The 11589-nt window shown below is 48.4% G+C and overlaps 1 protein-coding gene across 1 annotated transcript; it reads left to right on the top strand.

Annotated features, from left to right (window-relative positions):
* Positions 1 to 354: 354 nt before the first annotated feature.
* On the top strand, positions 355 to 2084 carry LOC125508571 (E3 ubiquitin-protein ligase SINA-like 7). Its single transcript, XM_048673324.1, has 6 exons — positions 355 to 388; positions 458 to 580; positions 966 to 1036; positions 1229 to 1396; positions 1479 to 1798; positions 1943 to 2084. The coding sequence occupies exons 1-6, from the start codon at positions 355 to 357 to the stop codon at positions 2082 to 2084; spliced, it is 858 nt and encodes a 285-aa protein (XP_048529281.1).
* Positions 2085 to 11589: the final 9505 nt, after the last annotated feature.

The following is an 11589-nucleotide window of genomic DNA, read 5'->3' on the forward strand; positions in this document are numbered from 1 at the left end:
TTCCAATAAGTCACCCGACTTATAAGTCAGGTGACTTAAAACCAGTGACTTATAAGTCACGCCTGTTTGGTTGTCATCTGACTTATAAGTCACGTGACCACACCTTCTCACCTTGTTTTTTTATGCAAAGGTGATGTGACCCACGCAAAAGGGGGTGACTTATAAGTGGGTCTGTTTGGCAAAATAAGTCACTTTTTTCACTTCTCGACTTATAAGTTGGTGACTTATTTGGAACCAAACAGGCCCTTAAGCTTACATGCATGGTACACGCTATCGTAGACCACTCTACACATGAAACTGCCACACGAGCGTCCGGGCTGCGCTTGGCTCTTCGCCTCTTCGGGAAGTCGAACAATGGCCATGTTTGGATACTCTAACTCAGTTAGAGGTTAGAGTTAGATTCTAACCCAGAACTAACCCTAAACTAACTCTAACCAAAAAGGTGTTTGGATAGCAGGGTTAGATGGAGCGTGGACACGGCGAGGCGCCTTCACGGGCAGTGCGAGAGGGAGGGAGCGAGAGGACAAGAAGCTTCGAGGAAGTGAGGAGGGATATGCCTCGGGAAGAGCGAGAGAAAAAGGTGTTTTTTAGTGGTCCTGAGAAGAACTAACTCAAATAAGCACCTCTTGGGTGGGTCAGAGTTTTTGGATGAGTTAGATGCATCTAACCCAAACTAACCCTCCTGTTTGGATATTTTTGGGTTAGTTGAGTCCAAACTAACCCAAACAAACTCTAACCAGTGGATTCAAACAGGGCCAACGATGGAGTACTACTGCAGTGGAGGAGTACTACAGTATGCTTCTGGCCATCTGACACTGATTGAACTGCTGCATGTCCACCGCGTACGGGAGGGAGAGCGTGTAGCGAAAGAAAGCTTCTCCTAGTCCTGCCAGTCACCACACTCATGGGTGAGGGAGGGACGCAACTTCATTGACTTACTGCTTCTGCCTTTGCGTCCATGATAGGTGGGCCCAACAGGTCGGTGGCCCACCTATCATGCAGCCAAAGACAGTTGCGGTTAAGGCGAGAGGGCATTGTAGTAATCAAACTTCTTGGTCTTGTACAAGTTGAAGCAACCCATCAAAGCACTACACTCGATATATTTCAATAATTTGCGTTTACCGATGCATTAAATACAACACAGGCATGCATGCCGTGACTCTCCTTTTGATACTTGCATGTGTTGATTTAATGCACCTTGAAGTAGTATGAATATGTGATGGTAAAGCTTTGTAATGCCCTGACCCTAATAAAGCGAGAGATGGTTGTGCACGAGGAGGGCGAGATCATGCAGACGGAACAGGACCCAACGATGGAGCTCTCTATGGTCTCGATGGACCTCACCTTGCTCCACTGCCCCTTGTGCCTCCGCCCCTTGAAGCCTCTAGTGTATGAGGTTCGAATATACCTCGTCCATTCGGCTGATCGAGCAAGGTGCAGGTTTCTTGATTGATGTGTTGTTCAATTGATTTGTGCAGTGCAAGGGAGGGCACCTGGCTTGCGCGGACTACCACGTCGAGCGCCCCGGGAACCAGCGGCAGTGTCAGAAGTGCGAGCGCGGCGGTGGCTTCGACGTGCAGAACTTGGCGGTGGACGTCGTCCTCTCCTCGGTGAGGGTGGAGTGCCCGCACGAAGGCTGTGGGCTCTACATCACTTACCACAAGCTCGCCGATCTCCAGAGCATGTGTCCGCTCGCGCCTTGCAAATGCCCTGTGCTCATCTGCGGCTATGAAGGCCCGCTGCCGGTGCTCTCCCACCACATCAGCACCGTGCATCCCATGCCCGTGCACAGGATCCAGTATGGCAAGGGGCTCCAGCTGCAAGTGCCACTGTCAGAGCCATGGCTCTTGCTATTCGCGGAGGAGGACGACCGCACATTTTTCTTGGTCGGCGGCGTGCTCGACATCGGCGCGCCTATCACCGTGTCGGTCGTCTGCATCAGAGCGGGGGCGTCCCCACTACCGCACTACGTGGCCAAGCTATGGGCGAACGGCTCGCTGGGGGAGCCCAAAGGCAGGACCGACGCCGTCAAGGTGGAAATGGAGGTGACAAGCAGCAGGGATCCCGGCGACGTCGCCGTGTAGGAGCTGACCTTCTTCACAGTTCCGCCCAAGCTGCTGGCCGGGGCTAAGCTGGTGTCCCTCCACATTCAGATTGACAAGCTCACGTCCTAAATGATTCTACAATGCCTTCTGTTTATCTTAGTAATATGCTAATATAGGGGTTAGCTCGGTCTACTTTAGCTTAAGAGATGGTGGGTTTTGGTGGCGATGCATCAATTACCTCGACATCAGATCAGCAGTGAAACTAATTTCGAACAGTCAAATGGATATTTTGTGTCTGTTGGATATAAAGATCCTTTGGGTAAGAAGTACTCCCTCCGTCCAGAAATACTTGTCTGGGAAATGGATGTATCTAGACGTATTTTAGTTCTAGATACATCCATTTTGATCCATTTCTGCGACAAGTATTTTCGGACGGAGGGAGTAACAGCTTATATTCTTTTTTCGAAACGGAACATAATTTTTGTTGACATGCACTAATATTTTCAAAACGGACGTGACGCTGTAGCTAGAAGGGCGGTTGGGACGCGGCATCGGCCCATACCGCGGTGACCCCCGATTGGGACGCACCGACTGTGGATTTTCTCACTCGCTGATGTCGACCGCGTCTACCCAGAACATTGTTCCCTTCCCCCAGCTGTGGGATCAGGCCGGATATGTGACCAGCGGTGTGGCCACCATTGTTCTATGCTTGTGAAGAGAGCAACCAAAGCAAGCAGGCTTGTAGCTTAGGCTCCTGCTAGTGTATATATAGTGGTTTTCTTATTCTCTCCATATCAACCATTTTATATTGCGTACGTGTCATTGAAGAGTGAAATGATGGTTGCTTCTTCCGACTAACTTACTTGTGATTTGACTGCTCCTTTAGTGGCCCCTACACGTACTCCTCCTACGTGTATGCAACAGTCACACGTACACATGGACGCAAAAACGCGCGTGACGCCCTAATGCATGCATGTCCGAGCACACGACAGAACACACATGGTCACGCTCAAGTGCTCAACCTACACGTGCATGCACACACATACTCAGCCAGGGTGAGCTAGTGACCGTATAAACACCGGAAAATGTATATATTGAACGCAATGAGCATATTATGAAGTCCACTGACCGTATTTTTACAAATATACAGTGACAGACAGTGTATTTATCTTGTATGAAATTAAGCCATATTAACCAGAGAGGAGGCAGTATGGACTAGCATTACTTTGTTGTGTCCCGTCAACTTGCCAAACGAGGAGAAGCTTGCAGGACGGGAGAAGCTTGCGCGCAGTGGCTCGCAGGACAAGGAGAAACTTTTGACTAATGCAATTTGTCCTTCGCTCAGGCGGTGGACGTGCAACAGTTAATTCGGTGTCAGATTGCCAGAAGCATACACTATACTAGCAGTACTATTATTTTTGCACTTCCCGAAGAGACGAACAGCCAATCGCAAAGTTTACTAGTACTACTACTACTACTACTACTACTACTACTACTACTACTACTACTACTATAGTCTATAGAGATAGTACTAGGAACCGGATGGAGGAGCGTCTGCACTCTTATTATATTTTTAAAATGTGATAAAGAAATCTTCAACACATTTGGTTCTCTTTGAGGGTTCTCGCATGTGATAATGGAAGTTGATTGCATGGAACACTCGCCACAATTCTCGCTTAATTCTGTCTCATATCCTGTTACAAATAGGAGCGCTCGGTAATATTTCCTCTTTTTTTGTTATCCAGCATGTAAACAGGTCAGCAAACCTTGTGGCGCATCTTTGTGCGAACCATGCTTGCTACACTTTGAATGTGGTCGAGAGCTGGCTTGATGAAACACCTGGCTTCCTACTTCTTTTTTTGCGGGGTACCTCGCTTCCTAGTGACTAGTGTCTTGGCTGATCGTCCTAAGAATGCTTATATATGAATAAAGCTCTCTCATTTACCCGCAAAAAAGATTAGGCCATATTAACCGGAAAGGAGGGAGTATGGACTAGCACTACTTGTTGGTGTGTCCCGTCAACTCGTAGAACGAGGAGAAGCTTGCAGGAGAAGGTGAAGCTCGCTTACGCCTTTTGACTAATGCAACGTACCCTCACCCAGGTGGTGGACATGCATCAGTTCATTCAGTGTCAGATTGCCAGAGTCATACACTGTAGTACCGAACATGCGGAGTACCATCATTGTTCGACTTCACGAAGAGGCGAAGAGCCAAGCGCAAGGTTTAGTAGTACGAGTAGTACTACTACTAGAACCGCATGGTGGAGCCTTTGTACTCTTACTTTTCTTAATCTTTGATAAAGTACACATTTATTCTGGAGAAGGGCGGAAAACGGCAGCCCATCATGTAATGATGATATCGACCAACCATGCTTGAATATATCTTGGCCTCCGTGCAAGCCCGTCTGTCGCTACACGCGTTCAAATTAGAACGTGGGCTGCCATTTCGTAGAGAAATGACCTCCACCGTGTACCCGCGCGGGTGTGGCTGGGCACAAAGCGTGAGTACGTGTGCACGGTGCACCTATTCTCTTCTTGTATACGTACACCACCTACGTGGGGTTATGTGAGAGAGATATAAACGTAGAGAGATATAGTGTGTGGGTTCGTGAGAGTTTTTTTAGGGGAGGGGGGGCAATCAAAATATGTAACATATGCAATGTGTGTGAAATAGAGTCCTGGATATATCATATATATAGAGGGGGCGATCCACGAGAAGAGAGTGGAGGTATCATCAACTTGAGGTGTCCATAGAATCGAAGAGAGGGATGATGTGTGTGTGTGCGCGCGCGGTTGATAAAGAGTGCCATCAAATTTGTATGTGCCCACGTCAAAGATATAGAGTGGCTGGCCTACTAGAACGAGAGAGGGGACATGTGCGGTTTGTCTCTGTGGCATGGATACCTACCTACAACGCTTGACTATCGGTGTGTGGTGGGGGGGGGGGGGGGAGGCCTAATTAACTATAGAGGTACAATGGCTGGTATATGTGGAGGAGGAGAGAGGCCTACCTCATGTATTAAGGTAGATTGATCTACCTCATGTATTAAGGGAGATCGATCGACATCCATGCGTATGTGTAGGAGAGGAATAAGGTTGGGAGAGAGGCGGAGCTAGAGTGTTGGAGGGGGTGGTAGTGGAGTTGCTTCTAACAAATGGTGGGATATGCTTGCTAGACAACCGGAGGGCATGCCTGCAATATCAATAATAGAGGGGATGGCTGCCTGTCTGTGCACGTGCATGTGCATGTGAGATATGGTTGTGGTAAGCAGACATAACTACATAGGAAGATCAATCGTCCTTTGTCAGAGAAAGGAGAGACATAACTTGTGAGGTACGTCGATCGATGGGGGGGATATTTAAAGTCGACCTAGGTATATGTTGGGAGATCGATCGGTATACATGCATGTGTGTGTTAGAAGCAAATGAGGCACGGGGAGAAGGATAAACAGAGAGATGGATGCATCTAGGAGGTGCTGCGAGAGTCATACTATATCGAGGGGGAAGGAGTGTGCGAGTACGAGATCGATGAAAAGAGTGGTGGGAGTGAGGCATGGACGGTGATAAGAGAAGAGGGGAAGCTTGTGTTTTTGCTAGGCACACCTGGCTAGAGAGGCATATCGATCGATGTGTGCCGTAAAGAAGGAGCTGGGGGGCCTACACATACCGTGGGTGAACGACCTAAAGTGAAAAGACGAATTTGCGCGATGGAGCTAGAGAATGCTGAGGGAGGGTGAGGGAGTCCTGGATTAGGGGGTCTCTGGATAGCCGGATTGTATCCCTTGGCCGGATTGTTGGACTATGAAGATACAAGATTGAAGACTTTGTCTCGTGTCCGGATGGAACTCTACTTGGCATGGAAGGCAAGCTAGGCAATACGGATATGTACATCTCCTCCTTTGTAACCGACCTTGTGTAACCCTAGCCCCCTCCGGTGTCTATATAAACTGGAGGGTTTTAGTCCGTAGGTCAACATACAATCATACCATAGGCTAGCTTCTAGGGTTTAGCCTCTCTAATCTCGTGGTAGATCTACTCTTGTACTACCCATATCATCAATATTAATCAAGCAGGACGTAGGGTTTTACCTCCATCAAGATGGCCCGAACCTGGGTAAAACATCGTGTTCCCTGCCTCCTATTACCATCCGCCTTAGACGCACAGTTCGGGGCCCCCTACCCGAGATCCGCCGGTTTTGACACCGACATTGGTGCTTTCATTGAGAGTTCCTCTGTGCCGTCGCCAGAAGGAAGGATGTCTTGTCTCGTCTTTAAATACGATACTACTGTTGGGGGAGCTTTGGCTGTCAGCCAAACTCTCCGGCTAGGCGGTTTCATCATGACCGCCTGTTCGGCCGCCGCGCTGACGATGACTTCTCGGGTCATCGAAAACAGCCTCCATGTCAAATCGGCACTCGCCGAACAGATGGATCCAATGGAGCTCGCCTCCTTAAACGAGCTCTTGGATCACATCGCCACCTTGGGAGTCGCTACGGACTATGATTGGATTGGGCTTAAACCCGATCAAAGGGAGATTAACTCTCCACCGGTCACCCATCATATTGCAGTGGTGGAGGAACAATGCGGCGACCTTTCCTCTATCTTGAGGACCAACAATGTCCGGATTCCCAAGCTCTCCAAGCCGGACGCCCGTTCACGGGAGGACAACATCCAATCCTTGAACTTAGAGTCAGGTAGTGGGCCAGGATTATCGGGTAACACCCCGGAACCGGAACTTCCAAAACTAGAAACTCCTCGGCCCCTGGATCCCAGATCGGGTAAGGGTTCTGATTCAATTCCACCCACCCACCCAAACATAAGCGATCTTTCCCACATTAGGCAAGAGCCCCAGGAAACAGTACATCACTATTGGGCCAGATTCCTCCTTGCGATGAACAAGGTTAAGGACTATCGCGAGGAAGATGCAATCCTATTTTTCTGCAATAATTGCACGGACAAGGGAATCCTTAACGCCATAAATCGCCATGAGATAACACACTTCGCTGACTTGGCGTCCATAGTACGAAAGTACTGTGCGATGGAAAGTCCCTGGAAAACCGAAACAAACTTTTGGGATAATCCGGCCCTGAATACAAACCAAGTCCGAAATAAAAGGGTGCATTATCACAATACACCCGGGTCAACTACCAAAAAGCAAAAACCCTCTACAGGGCATGGAACCGTACTCGAGGGATGGCTCAACGGACCCTGCAAAATTCATAGTACAGCGGATACAATACCAACGCACAGCCTTAGAGCATGTTGGATACTCCGGTAGGTGGCCAAAAGTGGTGAGGATCTTCTTCTCCCAAATACCACAGAGCACCATCCCGTGGATAACAATACGGTGTTAACAGTCTTTGAGACCTTCGCGTCAAATAATAGGCGCAAGCGAACACTCCGCAGCATGGCCGGAATCTTCCACGTAGCAGCAATAAATCCATGGAGTGACACGGCTATTACCTTCAATGCCAGTGACGAACCTAAATTTCAAACAACCCGAGCACCAGCCGCACTGGTCCTCAGCCCAATCGTGGACGGCTTTCGGCTCACCAAAGTACTCATGGACGGCGACGGCAGATTAAACCTCATCTATGAGGAAACTCTTCAAAAGATGGAAATAGTCTGGAACCACATTGAGCAAAGTAGAACAACCTTTAGAGGAATCATCCCCAGTCGGGAAGCACGCTGTGCTGGGAAAATCACACTAGATGTGGTATTCGACACGCCGGATAATTACAGGTCTGAAGAAATTACATTCCAAGTGGCCCCGTCCATCGGGGCACAGTTAAACCCCGCTGTGGACGCCGTACTACGAGAGTTCCTGCGCGAGAACTGGGACATATTCGCCTAGCATCCCTCAGACATGCCAGGAATCCCACGCAGGCTGGCCGAGCATAGCCTCAATATCCTAAAGGGATTCAAGCCGGTCAAGCAAGCTCTTTGGCGTTTCTCCGAACCTAAGAGACATGCCATGGGAGAGGAACTAGCCAAGTTATTGGAGGCCGGATTCATCAGAGAAATAAAACACCTGGACTGGCTAGCAAACCTGGTGATGGTACCAAAGAAGGACAAATCCTGGCGCCTTTGTGTTGATTTCAAAGACCTCAATAAAGCTTGCCCAAAGGTTCCCTTCCCCCTCCCACGCATCGATCAAATCATTGATGCTACCGCAGGACACGAGTCATTGTGTTTCCTCAACACATACTCCGGTTACCACCAAATCGAGATGGCAGAGTCCGACCAAGCCGCAACGGCATTCATCACACCATACGGTCCCTTCTGCTTTAACAGAATGCCTTTTGGGCTCAAAAACGCCGGCGCAACATATCAACGCATGATTCAGACATGTCTGGAGAAACAAATCGGCAAAACAGTAGAGGCATATGTAGACGATGTGGTCGTCAAAACCAAACACGTCGACTCTTTGATAGACGACTTGAGGCTCACATTCGGCAACCTCCGAACGTACGACATCAAGCTCAATCCGGAAAAATGCGTTTTCGGCGTACCAGCCAGAAAGCTCCTGGGTTTCATTGTCTCAAGTAGAGGCATTGAAGCTAATCCGGCCAAAATCCGAGCTTTGTCACAGTTGGCTACCCCAACACACCTCAAACAAATCCAGAAGTTAACTGGATGCGTGGCGGCTCTAAGCCGCTTTATCTCCCGTTTAGGAGAAAAGGCTTTACCCCTTTATCGCCTCCTTCAGCGCACCGAACACTTCGAGTGGACGGACGCGGCCACAGCAGATTGGAAGAAATAAAGGCCATTTTGGCAACCAACTCAATCCTGGCCGCGCCAAACATCGGCGAACCAATGTTGTTGTACATTGCGGCAACTCATCAAGTTGTAAGCGCAGTACTAGTTGTCGAACGAGAAGTTGCCAGACATAAATTCCCTCTTCAAAAGCCGGTATACTATGTATGCACCGTCCTCACTCCATGCAAATCATGGTACCCACATTATCAAAAGATAGCCTATGCGGTATTCATGGCATCCCGGAAGCTGCGACACTACTTTCAAGAGTGTTCGATTACAGTAGCCTCGGAAGTGCCACTTAATGATATTATAAACAACCGCGACGCTATGGGCCAGATTGCTAAATGGGCCATTGAGCTCCTCCTGTTCGACATAACATACAAACCTCGACGGGCCATTAAGTCACAAGTATTGGCTGACTTCGTCGCCGAATGGACGGAGGGCGAACTCCCTAAAGAGTACGGTGCATACTCCAATTGGATCATGCACTTCGACGGTTCTAAAATGCTGGCCGGTCTAGGGGCTGGCGTCATCCTGACGTCCCCAAGCGGAGATACCGTTCAGTACGTATTGCAAATGTTGTATACAGACTCCAACAATGCAGCCGAGTACGAAGCTCTGTTGCATGGTCTTCGGATGGAAGTCTCCATGGGCATTCAACGCCTAGAGGTGCGTGGGGATTCAAACCTCGCAATATCCCAAATAAATGGAGACTTTGACGCCAAGGATCCGAAAATGGCGGCCTATCGAAACGCCGTCCTAAAAATGCCAGCTCGGTTCGAGGGGCTCGAATTTCACCATGTGGCTCGGGAAAACAATCAGGCGACGGATATCCTCACCCGCATCGGCGCAAAACGTGATGCGGTCTGATACGTCTCCAACATATCTATAATTTTTGATTGCTCCATGCTATATTATCTATTGTTTGGGACTATATTGGGCTTTATTTTCCACTTTTATATTATTTTTGGGACTAACCTATTAACCGAAGGCCCAGCCCAGAATTGTTGTTTTTTTGCCTATTTCAGTGTTTCGAAGAAACAGAATATCAAACGGAGTCCAAACGGAATGAAATCTTTGGGAACGTGATTTTCTCACCGAACGTGATCCAGGAGACTTGGACCCTGCTCCAAGGAACAAAAGAGGTGGTCATGAGGGTGGGGGGCGCCCCCCCCCTAGGGTGCACCCCCTGCCTCGTGGGCCCCTCGTTGGTCCTCCGACGTACTTCTTCCTCCTATATATACACACGTACCCCCAAACGATCAGAACAGGAACCAAAAACCTAATTCCACCGCCGCAACTTTCTGTATCCACGAGATCCCATCTTGGGGCCTGTTCTAGAGCTCCGCCAGAAGAGGGCCGTCATCACGGAGGGCTTCTACATCATCATAGCCTCTCCGATGAAGTGTGAGTAGTTTACCTCAGACCTTCGGGTCCATAGTTAGTAGCTAGATGGCTTCTTCTCTCTCTTTGAATCTCAATACAAAGTTCTCCCCCTCTCTCGTGGAGATCTATTCGATGTAATGTTCTTTTTGCGGTGTGTTTGTTGAGACCGATGAATTGTGGGTTTATGATCAAGTCTATCTATGAATAATATTTGAATCTTCTCTGAATTCTTTTATGTATGATTGGTTATCTTTGCAAGTCTCTTCAAATTATCCGTTTGGTTTGGCCAACTAGATTGGTAGTTCTTGCCATGGGAGAAGTGCTTAGCTTTGGGTTCGATCTTGCGGTGTCCTTACCCAGTGACAGAAGGGGCAGCAAGGCACGTATTGTATCGTTGCCATCGAGGATAACAAGATGGGGTTTATTTCATATTGCATGAATTTATCTCTCTACATCATGTCATCTTGCTTAAGGCGTTACTCTGTTTTTAACTTAATACTCTAGATGCATGCTGGATAGCAGTCGATGAGTGGAGTAATAGTAGTAGATGCAGAATCGTTTCGATCTACTTGTCACGGACGTGATGCCTATATACATGATCATGCCTAGATCTTCTCATAATTATGCACAATTCTATCAATTGCTCAATAGTAATTTGTTCACCCACCGTAGAATACTTATGCTCTTGAGAGAAGCCACTAGTGAAACCTATGGCCCCCGGGTCTATTCTCATCATATCAATCTCCATCACTTTAATATTGTTTTGCTATTTACTTTGCCTTTTCTTTGTACCTTGCATCTTTATATCAAAAATACCAAAAATATTCTATCTATCAGATCTCACTCTCGTAAGTGATCGTGAAGGGCTTGACAACCCCTAATCGTGTTGGTTGCGAGTAGCTATCGTTTTGTGCAGGTACGAGGGACTTGAGCATGGCCTCCTACTGGATTGATACCTTGGTTCTCAAAAACTGAGGGAAATACTTACGCTACTCTGCTGCATCAACCCTTCCTCTTCGGGGAAAACCAACGCAAGCTCAAGACTTAGCACGGTCTCCCCAACATATTTTTGGAAAGGCTGTTCAAGCCATCCGTAGTATGAGAAGGGGACACCGGTAACAACAGTCCGGACCCGGCCAAAATACCCGATACCGAACTCTCTGACACAATCGGAGGCTCTGCCGTCGAAATAACACTTTCAGCCCACGAAATAATGGCCATTATTGCCCTATGGACAGAACCATGCCTGGCCTACCTAACTAGGCAGGAACTTCCGGAGGACCAAAATGAGGCACGCAGCATAGTGCGGCGATCCAAGGCCTACAGGGTCCATGAGGGAGAATTGTACAAAAAAGCACTACCGGAGTCCTTCAAAGGTGCATCTCCGAACAGGAAGGGCGG

This window comes from Triticum urartu, chromosome 5 (assembly GCF_003073215.2).
Source record: "Triticum urartu cultivar G1812 chromosome 5, Tu2.1, whole genome shotgun sequence".
In the NCBI taxonomy this organism is placed as follows: Eukaryota; Viridiplantae; Streptophyta; class Magnoliopsida; order Poales; family Poaceae; genus Triticum; species Triticum urartu.

What these genes read in the sequence shown, in the direction of transcription:
- LOC125508571 (XM_048673324.1), top strand. Translation starts at nt 355, where the DNA reads ATGGCCATGTTTGGATACTCTAACTCAGTTAGAG. An exon ending in GGTTAAGGCGAGAGGGCATT is followed by an intron (nt 1,037 to 1,228) that starts GTAGTAATCAAA and finishes GTGATGGTAAAG; the next exon opens with CTTTGTAATGCCCTGACCCT. An exon ending in TGAAGCCTCTAGTGTATGAG is followed by an intron (nt 1,397 to 1,478) that starts GTTCGAATATAC and finishes TGATTTGTGCAG; the next exon opens with TGCAAGGGAGGGCACCTGGC.